Consider the following 27,224-nt stretch of genomic DNA (forward strand, 5'->3'; position numbering starts at 1 on the left):
GTTATCTGCATAGTTTTCTTTTAAACAATATGTTATTTAGTGTTCCCTTTTCCCTCTGCCTGGAAGCCCATCCTGAATTTCTGATCTGAGTTCATGTGTCTTAACCTTTCAAGATTGAGCTCTGACATTATCTCAGGGATACCTTCTCTAAATTCCCAGGTTGCAAAAATGTCTACTTTATGCTCCCAAAATACTTGCTTACCTTTATTTATCACTCATAATACATAGTTAAAATAACCAGTTTGTATCTAACTCCTTCTTAGGACTTCAAATCCAATAAAGAAAGGATCTTATTCACTTTTGCATGGAAACATTCTAAGTCAATGTTTGGTATTGAATAAATATCCTTTTTAAATAAATTATAATAAATTATCATCGAGTATTCATTTGACCTTTCACTAGGTTGAAGAATTGTCCAGGATGAACTGACTCTTTTTCTTGCATTTTAATTGAAACGTTTAAGTTATAAACATTGGCCTTTTTATTTCTTGTACCTAGGTATATTTTACTTTTATTTACTTATATTTTACTTTTATTTAGTATATTTTGCTTTTATTTATTTTATTCATCAATTAAGTTTCTTAAATGTTTTCTGAGAATTTATTTGTGTTATATACTAAGCCAACTTCATGTCACTCAGAGATAAAAGAAATAGTTGCTGACATAGAGGAACATAATTATTTGTAGGTAAACTAAAAAACAAACAAACAAACAAAAAGAGTATAAATCCTCTAGTACAAATAAGGATATGTAAGAATGAATTTTAGTAGGATGAGCTAAAAAATAATAGTTCAGATAAAAATAGGATATGAAAAGCTATGGAAGTAACTTAGAGGATGGTGCATTTTAAAATTACAAATCATCAACTGAAGTTTCTTGCCTTTTTTAGTGTATAGCAGATAGTCTAATCTCTTTTTTTAAAGGAGGTCTAAACAGTTCTCTTGACCAGACATACAAATGGCCAAGAGGCACATGAAAAGATGCTCAATGTTGCCAATGATGAGAGAAATGCAAATAAAAACTATGAGATGTGACCTCACACCAGTCAGAATGGCCATCATCAAAATGTCTTCAAACAGTAAATGCTGGAGAAGATGTAAAGAAAAGGGAACTCTCCTACATTGTTGGTGGGAATGTAAATTATTGCAGTCACTATGGAGAATAGAATGGATGTTCCTTAAAAAACTGAAAATAGAGTTTCCATATGGCATAGCAATCCCAATCCTGGGCATATATCTGGAGAAAAGTATGGTTTAAAAGGATACATGTACCCCAGTGTTTATCACAGCATTGCTTACAATTGCCAAGACGTGGAAGCAATCTACATGTCCATCAACAGATGAAAGGATAAAGAAAATGTAGTCCATACGCACAATAGAATATTACTCAGCCATTAAAAATAATGAAATAATGCCATTTGCAGCAACATGGTTGGACCTGGAGATTATCATGCTGAGTAAAACAGGGAAAGGCAAATATCATTTACTGCTTATATGCTGATTCTAAAAAAAAGTACAAATGAACTCATTTATGAAACAGAAACAGACTAAAAAACTTAGGGAATGGATTTATTGTTACCAGGGGAAGGATGGGAGAGGGATATATTGGAAATTTTGGGTTGACACACACAAAGTACTATATTTACAATAGATAGCCAACAAGGACCTACTGTATAACACAGGGAACTCTGCTTAATATTTTATAATAACTTTAGTGGGAAAAGAATTTGAAAAATAGTAGATACTTGTAATATATAACTGAATCACTTTGCTGTATACTTGAAACTGATAAAGCATTGTTAATCTATGATACTCTGATGTAAAATAAAAATTAAAAAAAATAAAGGAGGTCTAAAGTCTTCTCTGAGATTTCAGTGAATTTCTTGACAGTAACTGGATACTTACTGTCAAATGGTTAATTCTGTCTTAAAGTTTCTGATTTTCTGAATTACTTACATTCTATATAAATTCAGATAGACATTGCCCCTAATTTTATCTAAACAAGCAAATAAGAACAGGTTTTGCATATATAGGTGATAGACAACTTGGTGATAACTTGCTCAATTAATCTTCTGGATAATTTGAAATGGAGGGCTGTCTACATGAAAAGTAGGCAAACAGCTTGAAATTGAGTATTACATACTCACCTGTTAAATTCTCTGCCCTACCAGTTGCTTAAGTGCTTTTTTAACTCTGACTTCTTCACCGCACACTGTCTTCCTACTCACATCATACTCTTTCTTTTTTTTTTTTATTTATTTTATTTTTTTTTCCAGTGGGTTTTGTCATACATTGATATGAATCAGCCATGGATTTACATGTATTCCCAATCCCGATCCCCCCTCCCACCTCCCTCTCCACCCGATTCCTCTGGGTCTTCCCAGTGCACCAGGCCGGAGCACTTGTCTCATGCATCCCACCTGGGCTGGTGATCTGTTTCACCATAGATAGTATACATGCTGTTCTTTTGAAATATCCCACCCTCACATTCTCCCACAAAGTTCAAAAGTCTGTTCTGTATTTCTGTGTCTCTTTTTCTGTTTTGCATATAGGGTTATCGTTATCACCTTTCTAAATTCCATATATATGTGTTAGTATGCTGTAATGTTCTTTATCTCATACTCTTTCTTATTCCTTTCTTTTCTTCTGACTTCCCATTTCTCTTCCACCCCCTTCCTCCACTGGCTAGCCTTAAGAATACTATGGTCTCTATGTATATTGTACATGATAATTTATCTCATCCTATCCTACCACCTAATCTGTCCTTCTTATTGATAAACCTAGTTTACATTGGATTTTCTTTTATTTTAATCATAAAGCATAATGAAACATTAATTCACATAGATCACATATCAAAATCACTGACTTGATCCCATGCGTGCTCTCATCCTAGTACCAGTGGGATGTTGCAGGGAAACAAAGCACAAAGGGGAGCCGTATCATATGTAAATATGACCTTCATGACTAGATTAAATTACTAACGTCCAAGAACTAGGAAAGAAAAAAAAAAACACCTTACTTTTATGTCTTGAAAATTTGTGTGTTTGTTTATCCTTTTTAATAGAAATTGCATTTGCTGAGTTTTAATGAAATTTGTCTGATCCTATGCAGTCTGCCTCTTGCTAATTTTAATTCTGTCCCTTTCATAGCATCTCCTCTGTTTTTCAGTTCCCTGCTCTGAGTTCATTTCAGTATTATTCCATATTTATATGCTTCCTTTCAGTGAAGACATGTATTAGACTTTCATTCTTATGCAGATGACACTCAGATCTGTTTGAAGATTAGTCCTAATTGTTACTCTACTTCTGATATTTTATCAGCATCTCATGAAGACATAGAGACTAGGATGTCCAATTAAATGTTACTGAACTACTTACTCAGGGATAAGTACTACTTATTCAGTTCCAGGCACTGGTTTAAAATAGGTTTTATCATTCGCTTTCAGATGCATGTGTGTATGTATGAGTTGTGTGTTTCATGACTAACAGTAAACTATATGAGAATTCTAATTGATTCAGAGAACTGTTTCTATACTCATTTATTTTGAAGTTCACTACAGATATTAGTTTAATAGTTCTATATTTTTCAGGTAATGAAATTGTATACTATATTAAATAGTTACTAAACAAATAAAATAAGAACAAAATGAGATTCTGAAATATTCAAAGTATTATAACCATATTTCAAGGCATTGCTTAAATCTACATTTTTGGGTTTAGATTGTTATAAAGGAAATGCTAATGTAGGATTTCAGTTCATAATAAAAATAACTTCATGTGAAGCTTTCCAGAGTTCCCTTCCCAGGAAGAAAGAATGCAAGAGAAAGATAAAGTGTAGTTGAACATTGTCCTTCAAGAACTATGCCAAATATGATGCAGAGAGACTAAAATTCTGATACTTAACTCAAATATCTGTACCTTATTTAATGCTGTTTATTATCTGTGTGAAAACTTCACAATTCCTATTTATGTCTGTTGGGACCTCCCTGGTAGCTCAGAAGATAAAGCGTCTGCCTACAATGCGGGAGACCCAGGTTTGATCCCTGGGTCGGGGAAGATCCCCTGGAGAAGGAAATGGCAACCCACTCCAGTTACTCTTGCCTGAAAAATCCCATGGACAGAGGACCTTGGTAGGCTACAGTCCGTGGGGTCACAAAGAGTCGGACACGACAGAGCGACTTCACTTCACTTCACTTCAATTCAAGAGAACAGACACTAGTTCTAGTGGTATTCTCATTTGTCCTATTTTCCTTTGTCAACTTTGATAATAAATTTCTACCAAGCTTTGTTCATTTTTTATAGCAAATCTTTTCTTATCTCAGTTACAAATTAATTCTTCAAATTTTTTCATTTTCAGAACATTTTATTTCCTAGTCTATGAAGTCCTTCATTTTAATTTTTAATTTATAAAATAATTTTCATACCTTTCAAAGTATTTATTTTGTTTGAACTCATGTATCTTTTGTACTTCCTATAACTTCCAACTTAGAAATTTCTGAATTTCTTGACCCATTTGCTTCTTCTCAAAGTCATTTGTTATCAGTTAATTTCAGTTCAGTGGCTCAGTCTTGTCTGACTCTTTGCAACCCCATAAACCACAGCACACCAGGGCTCCCTGTCCATCACCAACCCCAGGAGTGGAACCCACACAAACCCATGTCCATTGAGTCAGTGATGCCATCCAGCCATCTCATCCTCTGTCGTCCCCTTCTCCTCCTGCCTTCAATCTTTCTCAGCATCAGGATCTTTTCAAATGAGTCAGCTCTTCGCATCAGGTGGCCAAAGTGTTTGAGTTTCAGCTTCAACATCAGTCCTTCTAATGAAGACCCAGGACTGATCTCCTTTGGGATGGACTAGTTGGATCTCCTTGCAGTCCAAGGGACTCTCAGTTCAAAAGCATCAATTCTTCTGTGCTCAGCTTTCTTTATAGTCCAACTCTGTCATTCATACATGACCACTAGAAAAACCATAGCCTTGACTAGACGGACCTTTGTTGACAAAGTAATGTCTCTGCTTTTTAATATGCTGTCTAGGTTGGTCATAACTTTCCTTCCAAGGAGTAAGCATCTTTTAATTTCATGGCTGCAGTCACCATCTGCAGTGATTTTGGAGCCCAGAAAAATAAGGTCAGCCACTGTTTCCACTGTTTGCCCATCTATTTGCCATGAAGTGATGGGACCGGAGGCCATGATCTTAGTTTTCTGAATGTTGAGCTTTAAGCCAACTTTTTCACTCTCCTCTTTCACTGTCATCAAGAGACTCTTTATTTCTTCACTTTCTTCCATAAAGGTGGTGTCATCTGCATATCTGAGGTTATTGATATTTCTCCCGGCAATCTTGATTCCAGCTTGTGCTTCATCCAGCCCAGCGTTTCTCATGATGTACTCCGCATATAAGTTAAATAAGCAGGGTGACAATATACAGCCTTGACATACTCCTTTCCCGATTTGGAACCAGTCTGTTGTTCCATGTCCAGTTCTAACTGTTGCTTCCTGACCTGCATACAAGTTTCTTAAGAGGCAAGTCAGGTGGTCTGGTATTCCTATCTCTTTCAGAATTTTCCACAGTTTATAGTGATCCACACAGTCAAAGGCTTTGGCGTAGTCAATAAAGCAGAAATAGATGTTTTTCTGGAATTCTCTTGCTTTTTCGATGATCCAGCAGATGTTGGCAATTTTATCAGTAGGTTGCTTTATATTTAAAACATATATATCTGCCAACATGGGTTGATTGTTTTTTTCCTTAAATTATCCGTGAAGCATTTCCATTCAACCATCTCTTATAGATAATGTATCAAAAAGTGTTACATAGAAACAAGTACCTTTTTGAATACCTTATGTTTGTTCTTTATAAGTTTTTTAAAAGCCATTGGAGAAATAATGCCAAATTACTAGATGGGAGGGGGCACAAAACATATAAATAAAACAGTTATTGTTCTTTGTTACTTCCTAGTAATCTTTCCTGATCTGTTATCTACTTCTATAACCCTTCCTGGTCTATTATGCCCATAGTATCTTATAAATCCAATTTTATCCCCTAGTTTAATATTTCTCTTCTCTTCTAGACTATAAACTCTATGAGGGCAGAGACCTTGGCTCTCATTTTTATCTTGCCACTTTCAGTCTCTGGCACTGTATCAAGCAGAATATGCACTCATTTAATGTTTTTGGAATATGTGAATTTTCTGAATAAATAGCATACAGCATTCAGCTGTCACAAATTAGTTAAAAATATAGCATCTAAAATTAGTATGTAGAATTTATCAGAAGAAATACATTAAATTTGAAAATTCTCTTTTATTTTCAGTGAATAATCTGATGATTACATTCTCTGGACAAAAGTTCTCAACTGTTCCATCATATGTGTTTCTAGATCTGGAATGTATTTGATTAGTAAATAATAAAAATATTAATTTTGCATTGTGACATTAATATATTGCATTATATATTATATTATCATTTATTGCAATATATTATGCTATTTTATATTGTGTCAGTTGCTATCAGCTTATAATATAAGCTAAATATCAGTTTATATCATGGACATATAAAAATTTAAGTGCTAGATTCTTACTAAAGTTTCTAAAGCTATAATAAGTCTGATTCTCTCAAGCACCCAACATCAAATACTTCTTATTTATAGTATATCATTTGCCTACTTCACTACCGTGAAATCCAAAATAAATTTAAATTTATAAAATTATTGTTCAGTGAGGTACTATCCCCACTTTCTTTTTCCTCTCCTGGGTCTTACTCAGTCCCAGGAGATAGTTTTTTTGGAGAGAAAATAAATAATTCAAATCAATATAATAAAAACCCTACTTTATGCTTTAATTAAATCTCATGATAAAAATAGAAGCTATCAATGCTTCTATTGCAATGCTTTGTTGCAAAGCATAGATAGTAAAAAGAGAGTTAAGTTGCTACTGGTGGTATTTTGACAGATTAGAAGGAAATTATGAATAACATTTACCATAGTTTACCTCTGTGAGATCAGGGAGTGTTCCCTTTCATGTGGAGAAGTAACCACAAGTCTCTCCATGTTCAGTTCTCACTGAATACCACAAGTTGTCCATCATTGAATACCAAACACTTTAAGTTTTAGTCATTTTAGGTTTTTCTCCTAGCAATATTTATCATCATACCTCACAGGGCCCCATCAGAAACCCTAAAAAAGTAAGTTTTTTGTTGGTACATCTCACATAGTCTAAGCCATTCTATCTTGATGAAACTCACAAAGTTTGGGCTATTTGTGCTTATTCATTGTTATATGCATTCAGCATCATACCTTATTAAAACATCCAGTTTTCCAAATTACAAGTTAGAATTTCTAGAAGTGATAGAAACTCTACAAAGTTAGAATTAATATCACCTGCTTTGTCTACCACCTCTTGTGTAGCATAAAAAATATAGTTTATTTCATGGCCAATGTCAGATTATTCTCAAAAATAATCTAATGCTATGTGTCACATCCCTGGATAATGAGCAAAGAGATCACTGTAAATATTGAAAGATATAAGTGGAAATACTTTTGCTAGGGTAAGATCACAATATTAACCTGCAGGTGAAATAAAAGAGAAATATTACAAATACACCTGAATTCACATTGAGTTTTTACTAAAAAAAACATAATTTTCCATGTTTTATAGGCCATCAAATCATTTTAATGACATAAGGCTATATCACTGAGATTGGACAACAATATGACTTCCAGGCTCTACTAACCTCTTTGCACCTCTTGGGAGAAGCCATTAAGAGCACAGAGATAACTGCATAATATGACTGTAAAGTCATTGTATGCCTGTCAGAGAGTGTGGGCGATACAGTTTAACTGTCTAAGTTTACTGTCTAAGTGAAATAATGGGATTCAGATGGTTTGGATTTGCTTAAGTATGAACACGAAGTAGAAGAGGCAGGGATAGTGAAGGTACACAGATTACAAAGCTACTTGGACTTCATCCTAATGATTCTGTTAAAGACACAGGCTATCATACCCTTCATAATAAAGAATTACTACTTGCTAGTAGTCTTCCACGGAGAAGGCAATGGCACCCCACTCCAGTACTCTTGCCTGGAAAATCCCAGGATGGGATGGAGGAGCCTGGTAGGCTGCAGTCCACGGGGTCCCTAAGAGTCAGACATGACTGAACGACTTCACTTTTCATTTTTCACTTTCATGCATTGGAGAAGGAAATGGAAACCCACTCCAGTGTTCTTGCCTGGAGAATCCCAGGGACAGGGGAGCCTGGTGGGCCGCCGTCTACGGGGTCGCACAGAGTTGGACACAACTGAAGCGACTTAGCAGCAGCAGCAATCTTCCAACATACCTAAGGGACAGCCTTAGAGCAGGAGACTATGCTTAGTTGCTCAGTTGTGTCCAACTCTTTGCAACCCCATGGACTATTGCCTGCCAGGCTTCTCTGTCCATGGAGATTCTCCAGGCAGGTATACTGGAGTGGGTTGCCATGCCCTCCTCCAGGGACTCTTTCCAACCCAGGGATTGAACCCAGGTCTCCTGCATTGCAGGCAGACTCTTTACCATCTGAGCTACCAGGGAAGCCCAGAGCAGGAGACAGTAGAACTTACTTGTTCACAGAGCTGTTAGTGAATCATTTGTGGAAGAGAAAATCTACAAAAGGGTGATAGCTTAAATTGCCACTATATCCAAAGGCCAGATGGGGTGGGGAGTAGTGGGGAGATACCAGTCAGAAACAAAATCAAATATTTGTTGTTACTGTCATTATTTTAGTCATGGGTTCATTCATTCATTCTTATATTTAATGAATATCTACTATGTACCACATGCTGTTCTAGGCTCTGGAGACACCATGGTGAACAAAATGAGTCCTTGCTCTCATGAAATTATCATTCTAATAAGGAAAAAAGACAGTAAACAATGGTATATATGTGTGTGTCTGAACACATTTGTATGTGTATATACTTTTCATAAATATGGATATCTGTATACAATTGTATATGAAGGTTAAAAATCTAAGTTTATTTAGATTATTCAGATAGAACAGACTATTAAGAACTGTTTGAGGAGAAACCTATACAAAGTGAGAAATACAAGTACTAAAGTCTTAAAGTGCAAACATCCTCAGTGTGCTGTAGGAATTGCAAGGAAGTGAGTGGAAGGAACTTTATGAGATATTCAAATCCTGAGAATATATTGGAACAAGATCAACAAAGTCCCTCAATATTACAAAAAGAAAAATAAAAAAAGATTCTGGAAGAGAGACTGAAAGAGATACTTCAGGGTTTGGTAGACTCAGGGGCAGTTATAGACAGGACCCAGTTGGTATATTGCGTGCAAAAACAATATTTAACCTGTGGATTGAATCTTTCTTACTCAACCAGAAAATAAAAATTTTGCTTGTCTTGCTCAAGTAGTTGAAACATTATATCTAGCACAAATTTAAATGCCTGAAGGTTACAGTTGAACCAAATCATATTTCATTGTATTTAACCTTTTTCAGAGGTGTTTTTCCAAGCATAGTTAACTGTATGTGCTTGACCTGAGGGAAGAATAGAACTACAGTATACTGATAGAGAAGCTAGGGCTGAATTTTTTTGGTTTCTCCTACTATACTTATATAATTTTTTTGAAACAGCATAATCCTCTTTACAGTAGCTCACAATGTCTCCATATGTATAAGCTCGTTTCACTTCCAAAACAAAATTATAAAATGATAAATTAACCACTCTTGTCTACCTTTTTAAAAACATAGGTGACATGAATAAAACATAGAGAATATTGTAAAATAACTGTCAAAAACACTGAATTAAGATAATCATAGATATATAGAATATATAAAAATTAGCTAATTTGTATCAATTCATTTTTAACTCCCTAAAATCAGGATGTTAACATTTTTGTGACAAAAAGCCTTTCCATCCAGAATGCAATCTATCTTTCCACTTATATGGGTTCTTACATAGAACAAAACCTGTCTTGGTACTTATACAGATTTTATTTCATTTCCTTCTGCAATTTTTTATGATTCTTCTTATGGAAGACTTGTACCTTTCTTGCCAAAGATGTTTTTAAAAATTGCATGTTCACTTTGTTGCTTGTGTGAATTTGATCTTTCAATTTGAATTGCCAACTGTTACTGTTATAAAAGAGAACTTTACATTTTCACATGCATTTCTTCTTCAAAGGCAGCTTATGTGACTACAATATAAAATAGTATAAATTGTAGATACATTATTAACTTTCTTGAGCTTAAGGAGGCAGATAGCATATTTGATTAAAAAACATTACTTTTTGTTTCTTTAAATTTTGTAATGCTTTCCAAAATTTTTCCAACTCTATTGCATTACCTAGAGCTTCTGAGATAATGTTGAGTGCTGCCATAGATTGTGAGCATCCATATTTTGTTTTAACTTTAGAGGGTTATGAATTGGTCTGAATTGGGTATGGGATTTGAATTGGGAGATTGGGATTGACATTTGTACCCTACTATGTATAAAGCAGATAACTAATGAGAACCTATTGTGTAGCACAGGGAACTCTACTCAATGCTCTGTGGTGGTCTAAACTGGAAGGAAGTCTAAAAAGTGGGGTATATATATGGACAACTGATTCACTTCGCTGTACAGCAGATGCCAGCATGACATTGTAAAGCAACTATGCTCCAATAGTTTAAAGAAAAAGGGGGGGGGGTGGTGTGAAGGAAAACATAGGCTAGTGAACATGGAAGACTTAAAGGAAGTTGCAGTATAATGATCTCAATGTAGAATCTAAAAATGATAAGCTCACAGAACCAGAGGGTAGAATGTTGTTGTTCAGTCACCCAGTCACGTCTGACTCTTTGTGACCCCGTGGAATGCAGCATGCCAGGCCTCCCTGTCCCTCACCATCTCCTGAAGTTTGCCCCAAGTTCATGTCCATTGCATCGGTGATGCTTTCCAGCCATGTCATCCTCTGACACCTTCCTCTCCTTCTGCCATCAATCTTTCCCAGCATCAGGGACTTTTCCAATGAGTCGTCTGTTTGTATCAGATGACCAGAATATTGGAGCTTCAGCTTCAGCATCAGTCCTTCCAGTGAGTAGTCAGGGTTGATTTCCCTTAAGATTGATTGGTTTGATCTCCTTGCTGTTCAGGGGACTTTCAGAAGTCTTCTCCAGCACCACATTTCAAAGGCATCAATCCTTTGGCATTCTGCCTTCTTTATGATCCAGCTCTAATAATTGTACTTGACCGCTGGAAAAACCATAGACTTGACTATATGGACCCTGGTCAGCAGAGTAATGTCCCTGCTTTGCAAAATGCTGTCTAGGTTTGTCATAGCTTTCCTGCCAAGAAGCAATAGTCTTCTGATTTTATGACTGCAGTCACCATCCGCAGTGATTTTAGATCCCAGGAAGAGGAAATCTGTCACTACTTTCACCTTTTCCCCTTCTGTTTGCCATGAAGTAATGGGGCTGGGTGCCATGATCTTAGTTTTTTGAGATTTAGTTTTAAGCCAGCTCTTTCACTCTCCTCCTTCAAACCTCATTAAGAAGCTCTTTAGTTCCTCTTTGCTTTCTGCCATTAGACTGGTATCATCGACATATCTGAGGTTGTTTTGCTGTTTCCCCCTGCAGTCAATTCCAACTTGTAATGCATTCAGCCCGGTATTTCTCATGATGTGACTAGCATATAGGTTAAACAGGGGGACAGAAGAAAGTCCTGTCATACTGATTTCTCAATCTTGAACCAACCATTTGTTCTGTAACTGTTCTAACTGTTGCTTATTGACCCACATTAAGGTTTCTCAGAGACAGGTAGGATGGTCTGATATTCCCATCTCGTTAAGAGCTTTCCACAGTTTGTTATGACCCACACAGTCAAAGTCTTCAGCATAGTCAATGACAGAGGTAGATGTTTTTCTGGAATTCTCTCGCTTTTTCTGTGATCCAGCGAATGTTGGCAATTTGATCTCTGGTTCCTCATTTTCTAAACCCAGCTTGGATATCTGGAAGTTCTTGGTTGGTCTAATGCTGAAGCCTAGCATGCAAGATTTTAAGCATTACCTACTAGCATGGGAGATGAATGCAATTGTTCAATGGTAGAATAGCTGTTCTTTAAAAGTGAATCTGGAGGTGCTAGGTTAAAGGGAAAAAAATTTCCAGTTTATCAGATGAATAACTTCTGAAAGTATAATGTACAATACGGTGATTTGTAGTTACTGATGCTGTATCACATGCTCAAAAGTTACTAAGAGAATAGATCTTAAACATTCTCACTAAACATTCACACACACATACAAATGCTGATTATGTGAGGTGATGCAGATGTTAATTAAATCTTCATGTTTTTCACCTTAAACTTAATGTTATATGTCAACTATGTCTCAATAAATCTGGGAAAAAATTTTGTGAGGCATCCAAAATTTTGTAAGGCCTTGATAGAACTTTGCTAGCCTGAAATAAGCCAAAGTATTAATAATGCACAAATTGGAAAATGAAAATTGAACAGGAGAGAAGAAAATGGAGTAGTGAGCATGGGAGACTTAAAGGAGGGAGGTAGTAAATGAAAAAAGGAAAGATTGGTAATTAATGTTGAGGGAAAAAATATAATTTTTTTTATAAAATAGCATTTATATTGTTTAAAATATAGAAATCATACACAAAGAAAAGAAGACTGAAAATAATCATTGAATCACCAGAAAGTTGTCAAAAATAGATTTATGCTAAAATATGAGCTAAAGGGGAAAAAAAAAACCTAGTAAAAAATTACATTTTTAACACAGTAGGAAGACACACATTTCATGATAAAAAGATAAGGCTGAGCTGAAATCTTAACTATACTAGTTACTAGGTGAAGATCATGAACACATCAAAAAAATTTTTGGGACCTCCATTAAATGAACTTTAAAATGATTATATGTAAAGTCATATGTGCATATGAAAAATCTGTGTTAAACTGTACATGATTTAAAAATACAGTGGATTACATTTGATGTATTTGGGGAAAAAAAAAAGATGACTTAGGCAGGATTTTAATGGAATGAGGCAAAAAAATGCATATCAAAAGTAATACCACCTAGAAACTTTTTTGGCACTCAAGAAGGAAGTCAAGCCCCAGATACAGTGTGGTCAGTAACTCTTTGGTTAACTAGAAGAGAGAAGAGTTAGAAAACAGAAGAAATATTATAAAACAGGTTTTGTGGGTATTTATTAAAATTACTTTAGTGTAACTTTTTTTGCAGTCTGAATGGCCCAATTCACAGTCCTAAGAACAGAAAAAGTAGTTTTAATATTGATGTCTCAATTACAAGTTTTATGCTATTATGTTATTATGAGTCCTAGTGCACTTAATAAATAGAAAGGAAAACACTATTTAGATTGCTTAATCAATCCAAAGCTTTGCTTCTTCCTCTTTACAGAATTTTGTTAACACAATACTGAATAAATATGACCTCTCTCTAATTAAATTAACCTATTTACAGTCAGAGAACAATTTATCATGCTTCACACTTTTATTCATAACTATTTTTCAATTAATGTTTAAAATATGACTTGTGAACTTCAGGATGTAAAAACCACTCTCATTTTGATAAGTCACATTAGAATGCCATTATACATATTTCAATGTGGTTATTATTGTGCAATTTTGAATTTAAAGTCTATTTGCAAGATATTTTAATTCTGTGATTTTGCATGTGGCACATGCTCACCTTTTAAAATGTGATTTCTCTTTTAGTGAAGACATGTGGCTCTAATCTTCAAGGACCAAGTGGAACCTTTACGTCTCCCAACTTTCCATTCCAGTATGATAGCAATGCACAATGTGTCTGGATCATCACAGCAGTGAATGCAAATAAGGTAAGTGAAAACCATCTCTGGTGCAAAAGTATAGTCATAAAGACAAAAGCAAGGAAATCATGAGGGAAAGGGCAGTAAAGAAAATTCATAGCTGAAGTATGATTTCTGAACTATTTCCTACCTATGCATTATATAAAACCTACACTTATATGAGAAATAAGAAAAACAATTAAATACTCTAATTTTATCTCAACTAACATATAAATCAGAACACATTAAAATTATAAATAAATGTTTTCAGAGATATGTTTTTTGAAGTTTATAAGTATATTTATTTTTCAAAGATGCCATAAAAAATGACTTATCACTTCATATCTTTCTACTTGTTTTACCATTCAGGTATATCCTGTTTTTATACATACCTGATTTTCCTTTCAATGTTTCTGGATTGCCACAGATCACACAGCTATTTTTTATTATAAAGTTTACTAATGTGCTCTACTAATAGAAGATTCATTATTTGGGCATTTCTAAAGTTGGGCTCCAAAATCACAGCAGATGGTGATTGCAGCCATGAAATTAAGACGCTTACTCCTTGGAAGGAAAGTTATAACCAACCTAGATAGCATATTAAAAAGCGAGACTTTACTTTGCCAACAAAGGTCTGTCTAGTCAAGGCTATGGTTTTTCCAGTGGTCTTGTATGGTTAGTATGTGAGAGTTGGACTGTGAAGAAAGCTGAGCACCGAAAAATTGATGCTTTTGAACTGTGGTGTTGGAGAAGACTCTTGAGAGTCCCTTGGGCTGCAAGGAGATCCAACCAGTCCATCCTAAAGGAGATCAGTCCTGGGTGTTCATTGGAAGGACTGATGTTGAAGCTGAAACTCCAACACTTTGGCCACGTCATGAGAAGAGTTGACTCGTTGGAAAAGACCCTGATGCTGGGAGGGATTGGGAGCAGGAGGAGATGGGGATGACAGAGGATGAGATGACTGGATGGCATCACCGACTCGATGGACATGAGTTTGAGTAAACTCCAGGAGTTAGTGATGGACAGGGAGGCCTGGCGTGCTGCGATTCATGGGGTTGCAAAGAGTCGGACACGACTGAGCGACTGAACTGAACTGAACTGAAAGGTTGTATTGTCTATTTGACTAAAATGAGTAATCTATCCAAATACGTATATAACACAGAAATCAAACAAAATTATAATGCTGAATGAACAAAAAAGCAGGGAACAATTAGCAAGGTTTCTGTTCCTTTTCTCACCATCCTGCTTCTCCTCCTAAGGATATGTAGCAAGGACTTACATAGGAAGAATCAAAATTTGTCTCAGATTTTATAATATCTTTTCTGGGTTATATTAAGAAAAGGTTGGTGATAGAACCCATAAAACTGGGTCGAATTTGTATTTCAAATACTGATTTAGAACTTGGCAACTAACGACTTTGATCAAGCTATTTAACTTCTCTGAAATTGTTTCTTTCTCTATGAAATGTGGATAATAAGAACATATTTTTCGGTGTTATGAGAAGTAAATGAGGTAATGCATACAGAGTACTTAGAGTTAGTAGATATTTAAAAAATGTTAACTAGTTATTAGATACAGAATATGGTATTTTCCAGAAAGCTTTGGGTTTTGTGTTCATAAAATATAATCATAAGAGTAGCAAAGTTGTTTTAAAAATTAACTCAGTGGTAAATTAGACTTGCCTCATGGAAGAGCCCTGATTTATGAGTCATAAGAACTAGGTCAGAAGCCTAGCCTTCCCTAAACTATGTGTGTAAACTTGGACAAAAAAATCACTAAATCTAATCCTTCATCTGCACAAAGGAAGTCATTTTACTCATCCAACCCTTATCATCAGTTCAGTTCAAATCAACACGTTTTATTTATTGAATACCTTCTCTGAGAAAATTATGGGTTTCTGAGGAAAAAAAAATCAAAAACTACTTAAAAAATAAAATCACATTTACTGAACATTTAGCAACATACCAGGTGTCATTCACAGTACATTTCATGATTTATTTAATTTAAAAAATTCCCTTAATAGGAAAATATATTTTATGTCTGCATTTAATAAAGGGTCTAAATAATTTGTCTGATGACATAGATAGCAAAGGTCAGTGTTATGTACCATATAACATGTGGGTTACTTACTATGACATATCTCACCCTAAGACATAAGTATCTTATACTAAGATAACATGAACCAAATTCATTATGAAGTATGGAACAGATGTTCTGTATTAATCTTGTATTGAGATAGAACTTTTTGTGTGATAGTAACTACCTATAATTTTCAGAACAAAGTGGTGATTATCTCCTGTTCAATAAGATATCTAATTTGCTAAGTTTAATTAGTTTTCATTATTGACTTACTTGAATTTTCATAGAGGTCATGACATTTCTCCTTGTTTTTCTTAACCAATCTACCAAACATTTATCTATTCTTTTCCTCTCTTAAAATATTGATTTTCTAAGGAAGATATATTAATAATTACTTTCTTTATTCTTTTTATTGAAAGCTGATTGAGTACATTCTTTTTGATCTGTTGGTTTACATTCATTGTAAGATATCCTATGAAAATTCAAGCATTTTCAAGCATAACCCACAATTTTTTTAAACATTTACTCACTCACACACACACACACACACACACACAGTGCAAGAAAATATTTCCCCTAACTGTATGAAATCACTTCTTATTTCATAACATGTTGTAATCTATTTTTAAATATTGTTCACACCTCACAAAGTTAATTTTATGATACAGTAACAGGTTATAACTGTGTATTTTGACAAATACAATTGGGAGGTTTTCTTCCATAGATTGCCATGTCTGAACTCTTGGTAAGACGATTACTGGCATAAAGCACAAGCACAGAGCTCTCTTCCTTCGTTTAAACCCAAATTAACCAACATATTAATGCTTCAATATCTATGATTTTCTTCAAAAATAGTTGCTCATATTTTTCTTTATGTTTGATAATTTAAAAGCAACCATTGGGGAAATTCAAGATGGTGGAAAGCACCTTTTCCCTCAGATATAATATATAGCTAAGTATGGAATAATTTCCTCTGAAGAGAGCCTGAAAACAGGGTGAAAACAATCTCCACTACAAAGGGTGAAAGGATAACAACAAAGGGCAGGTAGGAGAAATAGAGATGCAGTCATACCAAGTACAGTTCAGTTCATTTATTCAGTCGTGTCTGACTCTTTGTGTATCATGGACTGCAGCATGCCAGGCTTCCCTGTCCATCACCAACACCTGAAGCTTGCTCAAACTCATTTCCGTTGAGTCAGTAATGCGATCCAATCATCTCATACTCTGTTATCCCCTTCTTTTCCTGCCTTCAATCTTTGCCAGCATCAGGGTCTTTTCCAGTGAGTCAACTCTTTGCATCAGATGGCCAAAGTATTGAAGCTTCAGTTTCAGCATCAGTCCTTCCAATTAAAGACTGCTTTCCTGTAGGATCAACTGGTTGGATCTCCTTGTTGTCCAAGGGACTCTCAAGAGTCTTCTCCAACACCACAGTTCAAAAGCATAAATTCTTTGGCACTCAGCTTTCTTTATAGTCCAACTCTCACATCCATACATGACTACTGGAAAAACTGTAGCCTTGACTAGATGGACCTTTGTTGACAAAGTAATGTCTGCTTTTTAATATGCTGTCTAGGTTGGTCATGATTTTTCTTCCAAGCAGTAAGCATCTTTTAATTTCATGGCTGCATTCACCATCGGCAGTGATTCTGGAGCCCCCAAAAATAAAGTCTCTCACTGTTTCCACTGTTTTCCGATCTATTTGCCATGAAGTGATGGGACCAGATGCCATGATCTTAGTGTTCTGAATGTTGAGCTTTAAGCCAACTTTTTCACTCTCCTCTTTCACTTTCATCAAGAGGCGCTTAAGTTGTTCTTCACTTTTGCAATAAGGGTGGTGTCATCTGCATATCTGAGGTTTTTGATATTTTTCCTGGCCAATCTTGATTCCAGCTTATGATTCATCCAGCCCAGCATTTCTCATGATGTACTCTGCATATAAGTTAAATGAGCAGAGTGGCAATATACAGCCTTGATGTACTCCTTTTCCTATTTGGAACCAGTCTCTTGTTCCATGTCCAGTTCTGACTGTTGCTTCCTGACCTGCATACACATTTCTCAAGAGGTATATCAGGTGGGCTGGTATTCCCACCTTTTTCAGAATTTTCCACATTTTATTTTGATCCACACAGTCAAAAGCTTTGGCATGGTCAATAAAGAAGAAATAGATTTTTTCTGGAAACTTTTTTGCTTTTTTGATGATCCAGTGGACATTGGCCATTTGATCCCTGGTTCCTCTGCCTTTTTAAAAACTAGCTTTTTTTAAAAACTAACTTTTTAAAAACTAGCTGTGGGAGAATGTGAGGGTGGGATATTTCAAAAGAACAGCATGTATACTATCTATGGTGAAACAGATCACCAGCCCAGGTGGGATGCATGAGACAAGTGCTCCGGCCTGGTGCACTGGGAAGACCCAGAGGAATCGGGTGGAGAGGGAGGTGGGAGGGGGGATCGGGATTGGGAATACATGTAAATCCATGGCTGATTCATATCAATGTATGACAAAACCCACTGGAAAAAAAAAATAATAATAAAAAAAAAAAAAGCAGAGAAAAAAAAAATGTATATTTACCACATACATTTAATTTGCAAAAGTAGTTTATAAAACACTGTACATGGCATGATCCCATTTGAAAGAAAATACATATGTTCATATTTACGTTTATATAGAAAAATGTCTGGAAAGTTATACATTCAAAGCATAACAGTAAAATAAAATTTTTATTTTAAATTTAAAAAAAAAAAATAAAAACTAGCTTGAGCATCTGGAAGTTCACGGTTCACGTGTTGCTGAAGCCTGTCTTGGAAAATTTTAAGCATTACTTTACTAGCGTGTGAGATGAGTGCAATTGTATGAACATTTTTTTGGGATTGCCTTTCTTTGGGATATGAATGAAAACTGACCTTTTCCAGTCCTGTGGCCACAGCTGAGTTTTCCAACTTTGCTGGCATATTGAGTGCAGCACTTTCACAGCATCATCTTTCAGGATTTGAAATAGCTCAACTGGAATTCCATCACATCCACTAGCTTTGTTCATAGTGATGCTTTCTAAGGCCCACTTGACTTCACATTCCAGGATGTCTGGCTCTAGGTGAGTGATCACACCATCATGATTATCTGGGTCGTGAAGATCTTTGTACAGTTCTTCTGTGTATTCTTGCCACCTCTTCTTAATATCTTCTGCTTCTGTTAGGTTCACACCATTTCTGAAGGGCCGGGCTTGTTCCGCTGGGCAGGGCTATTCTCAGTAAATCTTTAATGCGATTTTCTGTTGATGGGCAGGGCTGTGTTCCCTCCCTGTTTTACCTGAGAGCAAACTATGGTGGAGGTAATGAAGATAATGTGACCTCTTTCATAAGGTCCTATGAACCAAGAAACTGACCTAAACTTCCCTGTGTGTCCAGGATTCTCTGGCAGAGGCAAGAGTCAGGGGCACTGAGTGCAGCAGTGCACCATACCAAGGGGAAGAAAAGCCGAAACAACAGAGCATATCCTAGCCATAGCAATTCACAGTCTTGTAGGTCACAAGGTATGGATAATTTCCCTGAGAAGCAAGAGATTTCAGCCTCACCTCATGCACCCAGACCTTAAGATCCTTCATAAGAAAGATAAGTCCCCAAAACATCACAAAACCATCTGGGATGTGATTCTGTCCACCAGTGTCCAGCAACTGTTTTGACCAGGGCCTTCAGCCATTAGCGGCCAGCTTTGCCCACCTGCACACTTTGGGAGCAGCTACAGCCCCTCTGAAGCAGGATCGTACATGCAGTCCACATAGGAGACACCTTTCTGGAAATTGTGTATTCTGTATCTAATAATAATGGGTTAATATTTTTAAGTACTTATTAACTCTACTAAGTACTCTATATGCATTTACCTCAGTTACTTCCCGTAACACTGAAGTACATGTTCTTTTATCCACATTTCACAAAAGAAATTGAATTTCAGAGGGCATGAAACTGATATGATACTTATTTCAGAAAAAAAAATAGATTTTAAAACAAAGACTATAATAAAAGACAATGGAGTCATTTTACCAATAAGACATAGCATTTATAAATGTATATGTACCTAACATAACACTGAAATAATAAAGCAAATATTAGCATACTTAAAAAGAGAAATTGAAAGCAATACAATAATAATAAGGGAGTTTTAACAACCCAGTTACATCACTATACAGGTCATCCTGGCAGACAATCAATAAAGAAACTGTGTGTGTGTCTTAGTTGTTCAGTTTTGTCCAACTTGTTGTGACCCTGTGGACTCTAGCCTACCAGGCTGCTCTGTCCATGGAGTTCTCCAGGCAAGAATACTGGAGTGGGTTGCCATTCCCTTCTCCAAGGTATCTTCCCAACCACAGGATTGAACTTGGGCTTCCTGCTTTGAAGGCAAATTCTTTACTGTCTGAGTAGACCTAAACAATACCCTACATCAAATGAATTTGATAGATATATTGAACAGTCCATCCAAAATCAGCAAAATAGAAATTCTTGTCAAGTGCACATGGAACATTCTCCAAGATAGTTCACATGTTAGGTCACAAAACAAATCTCAGGACATTCAAGAAGATTGAAATCATACCTGATCACACTGGTAAGAAAATATAAATCAACCATGAGAGAAAACTGGGGGAAAAGAGGCCAAAAATATGAAGATTAAGCAATATACTACCAAATAACCAATGGGTCATTTAAAAAAAAAAAAAAAACGAGGTGAATAAGAACATAAATACATCATTTAAAAAAATCTATATGATATGGCAAAGGGGTTCTGAGAAGGAACCTACACAAACAAATCTATGCATCAGCAGACACAACAATCTAAAGAAAAGGTAAATTCGTAGTAAAACACATTCTTCTATGAATGAATCATGAAGAAAATAAAAATCTGAATAGACCAACTACTAATAAGGAGATTGAAATAGTAGGGTGAAATCTCCCAAAAAATAAAAAGCCCAGGACCAGGTGGCTTCTTTACAGAATTCTACCAATACAAAACTTTCAAAAATGACTTAATAACCAAGTTTTGTTAAATTTTCACACACACACACATACACACACACATAATAAATAAATAAAGAGAAGAGGCAGGAAGCCTTGCAAACATATCTAAATGCATTTCACAAAGCTACCATTACCCTGATATGAAAACCAGGGCAAGGACCATCCCCCCCCCCCACACACACACAAATTACGGGCCAATATCACTGATAAACAGATTCAAAGATCCTCAGCAAAATATTAGCAAATCAAATCAACAGTACTTTGAATGGATCATACACTACAATCAAGTTTTATTTTTGAAAAGATGCAAGGATGGTTCAACATCTTTGAGTCATGTAAGACGAGGTATCACATTAACAGATTGGAGGATTAAAATCATATGATTATCACAATGATGCAGAAGAAACTCTAGACAATTTGACATTCACTTATTATAGAAACTCTCAACAAAGTGAATATAGAGGGAACTTACCTCAACATAATTAAGGCATATATGAAAAATCCACAGCTTATCACATTCAACAGTGAAAAATTGAAAGCTTTTCCCATAAATCAGGAAAAGGCAAAGATGCCCAACCTTACCACTTTTATTCAACACAGTACTGGAAATCCTAGCCACAGCAACTAGACAAGAGTAAAATAATAATAAAAGTCATCTAATTGGAAAGGAAGAAGTAAAACTGTCACTATTTGCAGATGACTTGATGTTGCAAATAGAAAACCCTAAAGACTCCCCCCCCAAAAAAAAAGATTTTAAAAAAAGGAACTAATAATTGGCAAATCAAAGGATACAAAAATCAATCAATAAAAGTATGCTGTGTATTTATACACTAATAACATGATATCAGAAAGAGAAATTAAGAAAATAATTGCATTTATAATGACATCAAATAAAATACAGAGATGTAAATTTAGCTGAAGAGGTAAAAACATTTATGGGAGATGGGGGTGATGCTCAGTTGCTAAGTCATGTCCAACTCCTTGTGACCCCATGAACTGTAGCCCACCAAGTTCTTCTATCTATGAGATTTTCCGGGCAAGAATACTATAGTGGGTTGCCATTTCCTTCTCCAGGGGTTTTTTTCAATTCAGGGATCAAACCTGTGTCCCCTGCATCTCCTGCATAGGCAGGTATATTCTTTACCACTGAGCCACCTGGGAAGTCCAGAAAGACTTATATACTGAAAATTATATGACACTGATGAAATAAATTGAAAAAGATACAACAGAAAAATATTTCATGCCCATGGATTGAAGGAATTAATATTGTTAAATTGTCCATACTACCCAAATAAATCTACTGATTCAATGCAATGCTTATAAATATCAATGACATATTTCACAGAGCTACAACACATGCATTTACCCATGAGCATTATGGGGACTAGTGGTGCTGACTGCTGCACAGTTGAAAATCTACAAATAACTTTACAGTCAGACCTCTCTGTACCATGGTTCCTTATCTGCAGATGAATCAACTGTAGTACTATGTTGTTCAACTGCCCTTTAAAGTCCAACTCTTTGTGACCCAATGGACTGCAGCATGGCCAGCTTCCTTGTCTTTCACTATCTTCTGGTGTTTGCTCAAACTCATGTCCATTGAGTTGATGATGCCATCCAACCATTTCATCCTATGTAGCCCCTTCCCCTCCTGCCCTTGATCTTTCCCAGCATGAGAGTCTTTTCCAGAGAGTTGGCTCTTCATATCAGGTAACCAAATTATTGGAGCTTCAGCTTCATCTTCAGTCCTTTCAGTGAATATTCAGGGTTGATTTCTTTTAGGATTTACTGACTTGATCTCTTTGCTGTCTAAGGGACTCTCAAGAATCTTGTCTAGCATCACATTGCAAAAGTATCAATTCTTCAGTGCTCAGCCTTTGCTATGGTCCAACTCTCACATCCATACGTGACTACTGGAAAAATCATAGCTTTGACTAGGTGGACCTTTGTCAGCAAAGTGATGTCTCTGCTTTTTAATACACTGTCTAGGTTTACCATAGCTTTTCTTCCAAGGAGCAAGTGTCTTTTAATTTTATGGCTGCAATCACTACCTACAGTGATTTTGGAGTCCAAGAAAATAAAGGCTGTCACTGTTTCTATTGTTTCTGTATCTGTTTGTCATGAAGTAATGGGACCAGGTACCTTGATCTTAGCTTTTATAATGTTGAGTTTTAAGGCAGCTTTTCCACTCTGTTCTTTCATGTTCATCAAGAGACTCTTTAGTTCCTCTTCATTTTCTGCTGTAAGGGTGGAGTCATCTGCATATCTGATCACATGCCACACTTTTTGGCATAAGTACCCTTGGAGGAGGTCACTATTAGTCCCACCATAGAGCTGCCAGGTGGGCAACCTGCAAACTGGAGAACAACTATTCCAAAGAAGTTCTTTCACTGTTCAAAGTTCTAGGTCCCACAACAGAGTTCCCTGCCTGTGGATCCAGCAAAAGCTCAGGGAACCCCCTGGGAATCTGAGTTTGAAGGTCAGCGTGATTTGATTTACACAACTTCTACAGGACTAGGGAAAGAGAGACTGTTGGTGGGGGGTGGGGGCATAAATGAAACCGTATGCACACCAGGACCCAGGAGAAAGAAGCAGTGACCCCAAAGAGACTAAACAAGACTTGCCTATGAGTGTTTGAAAGTCTCGAGTGGAGACGTGGGTCAACAGTGACCTGCTGTGGAGTCAGGGACATTGGCAGCAGCAGTCCTGGAAGGTACAGCATGATGGCATAAGTCCTCTTGGAGAATATTTCCATTATTCCTACCATGGAGCCTATAGCCTACCATCAAGACTACAGACTCTAGGACTGGACCACCTCAGGCCAAATTACAGGGAGGGAGCATGGCCCCACCCATCAGCAGAAAATTGGATTAAAGATTTACTGAGCATGGCCTTGCCACTAGAGCAAGACCCAGTTTTCTCCATAGATAGTCCCTCCCATCAGGAAGCTTGTACAAGCCTCTTATCCTCATCAATCAGGGAGAAGACAGAATGTAGTACTATAGTACATATTTATTGAAAAAAACTCCACTTACAAAAGAAACTATACAGTTCAAACATATGAAGGATCAGCTTTAATTCTAAACTTTGTATAGAACTGCAGAAGACCCCAGAATAACCAAAACAGTCTTGAGAAAGAAGTATGGCAGTATCACATTCCCTGATTTCAAAATATAATGCAAATGTATAATAATCAAAACAGCGTGACACTGGCATAAAAAACACACACAGAGGTCAATGGATTGGATTTGAGAGTCCATAAAGAAATCACACTTATATCGACAACTAATCTAGGACATGGGAGAAGAAAATGGCAACCCAGTCCAGTATTCTTGCCTGGAAAATACCATGGACAGAGAAACCTAGTGGGCTACAGTCCATGGGGTCACAAAGAGTCAAACACGACTGAGCGGCTTCACTCACTCACTCAATCTAAGACAAAGGATCAAAGGATAAAGGGCAGTCCCTTCAATAAATAGTGTTGGGAAATTTGGACAGAGACATACAGAGAGTGAAAGCAGACCACCATAACTTACACAATGTACACACTCACACATACACACATACACACATACACACACACAAACTCAAAATTAATTAAAGACTTGAATGTATAAGCTGAACTCTTAAAATTCCTAGAATAAAATGTATACAGTAATCTCATTGATGATGGTCTTCATCATGTTTTTGTGGTGTGAAAGTCACTCAATTGTTTCTGACTCTTTGCGACCCCATGGACTGTAGCCTGCCAGGCGTCTCTGTCCATGGAAATCTCCAGGCAAATATAGTGAAGTGGGTAGCTGTTCCCTTCTCCAGGAGATCCTTCCAACCCAGGGATCAGACCCAGCTCTCCCACATTGCAGGCAGGGATCTGACTCCAAATGCAAGGGAAACAAAAGCAAAAGTCAAAAAATGTGACACAATAAAACTAACAACTTTTACACAGCTGAATGAAAACATTATCAAAATGAAAAGACAACTTACTGAATATTTGCAAATGAGGAGTTAATATCCAAAATATATAAAGAGCTCATACCACTCAATAATAAAAAATAATATTAGAAAAATGAACAGAGAATCTGAATGTATATTTTTCCAAAGGACACATATAAATGATCAATAGGAACACGGAAAGATATTTAACATCACTAACTATTAGGGAAATGCAAGTAAAAAAAGCACAATGATATATTAGTATTATTGCATACTTGTTAGAATGGTTGTTATCAAAAAGACAAGGCATAATAAATGTCGAAGAAAATGTGGAAACAAGGGAACCCTCATACACTATTGATAGGACTGTAAAATGATGTAGGTACTATGGGAAGCATTGTAGAGGTTCCTGAAAAAACTAAGAGAACTACCATATGACCCAGATATTTCACTTTTGGATATTTTTTCGAAAGAACATAAAACACTAGTTTGAAAACATATGTGCACCCTTATGTTCGTTATAACATTATTTATGAAAACCAAGATATGAAATCAACCTAAGTGACCTTCAGTTTCTTCATCCATAAGGCAGGAATAATCTTTCCTGCCCTACCATGTCAAAGGAATGTTGGAGCTTCTCACAAGTTAATATTAATAAGCCCAAACAGCACTTTGTATGTTGGGAATTGTAAATTTAAGTCATATATTAGCATAAGGATATTTAAACATAAAAAAAGTACTGAGTTCATAGTGGGTTCCTGTTAACATTTGTTGTGTAAATAAAATCACTAATTAGGGTAACAATACATATAAAATATGTGAAAATTTATTAGATATTTCAATCCAGCATAGTCTAAAATTAGTACACAATGGAAAGCAAATATTTTGTTGATATTTATATTGCTTTATAAATAAATGTTATCTATGGAAGTGTTGGTTGCTCAGTCATGTCTGACTTTTTATGGCCCCCATGGACTTTTAGCCTGCCAAGCTCCTCTTGAAATTCTCCAGGCAAGAATACTGGAATGGGTAGCCATTTCCTTCACCAGGGGATCTTTCTGACCCAGAGATAGAACCTAGGTCTCCTGCATTGCAGGGGGATTCTTCACCATCTGAGCCACCAGGGAAACCCAAATACTATTCATACTTGCAATATATTAAATAATATTTATTCCTGTATATTTTTTTTCTATAGCTATTATAAGGTATGATTTTTTCATATAGTTCTGATAAATTTTCACTATAGCATTTTATACTATCCTCACACAGACTTTGTTTCTTTTAAGTGACATTACAGATGAGAGTTTCTTCCCTTACCTTTTCATGGGCATCTGTCCCAAACTTAAATGCAGGTAAAGGGCAGCTTTTTCTAGGAGGGGATGATATCCCTTTACATGCAAGTCATTCCTTCTTTCCTTTATTTTTCAAATAAGAGCTGAAGGATCATTTTATAATATGATAAAGTAATTAAGATTATTAAATATTTCATTCATATATTCATTACAACATTTAAGCCCATGATTTTTGTTTAGATCTGTAAAACACACACTCAGTGCTCTTCCCCAGGAACTCTTTAGGCATCAGAAAACATCCTCGATTTCCACCCATAACAACGTTTTTCCATGTTGTCACTGTTCCATCGTGACAGCTAGCCTTTTGCCACTTCATTTAGCCTGCCCACTTGCAAGCACTAGTTCTTTGTGCCAAATAGTTGTAGTTTGCGGACCTGCGCCAAGCTTCAGTGCCAGGTCTGAGACCTCAACTAGGCATGGGAAGTGTCACTTTACTGAAGGCTGCAGCTGTCTTTTCTGCAAAGTACAGACCCAAGACAAGGATTTATATGCAAGTGATATTAAAACTGTGTGTCCACCTTATCTTTGACGAAAGAGGCAAGAATATACAATGGAAAAAAGACAATCTCTGTAACAAGTGGTGCTGGGAAAACTGGTCAACCACTTGTAAAAGAATGAAACTAGAACACTTTCTAACACCATACACAAAAACAAACTCAAAATGGATTAAAGATCTAAATGTAAGACCAGAAACTATAAAACTCCTAGAGGAGAACATAGGCAAAACACTCTCCGACATAAATCACAGCAGGATTCTCTATGACCCACCTCCCAGAGTAATGGAAATAAAAGCAAAAATAAACAAATGGGACCTAATTAAGCTTAAAAGCTTTGCACAATGAAGGAAACTATAAGCAAGGTGAAAAGACAGCCTTCAGAATGGGAGAAAATAATAGCAAATGAAGCAACTGACAAAGATTAATCTCAAAAATATACAAGCAACTCCTGCAGCTCAATTCCAAAAAAATAAGTGACCCAATCAAAACAGACATTTCTCCAAAGAAAACATACAAATGGCTAACAAACACATGAAAAGATGCTCAACATCACTCATTATCAGAGAAATGCAAAT

The 27,224-nt window shown here is 36.1% G+C and overlaps 1 protein-coding gene across 1 annotated transcript in view; it reads left to right on the forward strand.

Annotated features, from left to right (window-relative positions):
- Positions 1-27,224, forward strand: part of CSMD3 (CUB and Sushi multiple domains 3) — a 1,322,573-nt gene that overhangs the window by 653,432 nt on the left and 641,917 nt on the right. The window contains exon 11 of the mRNA XM_043879976.1: positions 13,693-13,814. Within this exon, the coding sequence (XP_043735911.1) occupies positions 13,693-13,814 (122 nt within the window). The remainder of the gene's footprint in view (positions 1-13,692; positions 13,815-27,224) is intronic.

This window comes from Cervus elaphus, chromosome 21, assembly GCF_910594005.1.
Source record: "Cervus elaphus chromosome 21, mCerEla1.1, whole genome shotgun sequence".
Lineage (NCBI taxonomy): Eukaryota > Metazoa > Chordata > Mammalia > Artiodactyla > Cervidae > Cervus > Cervus elaphus.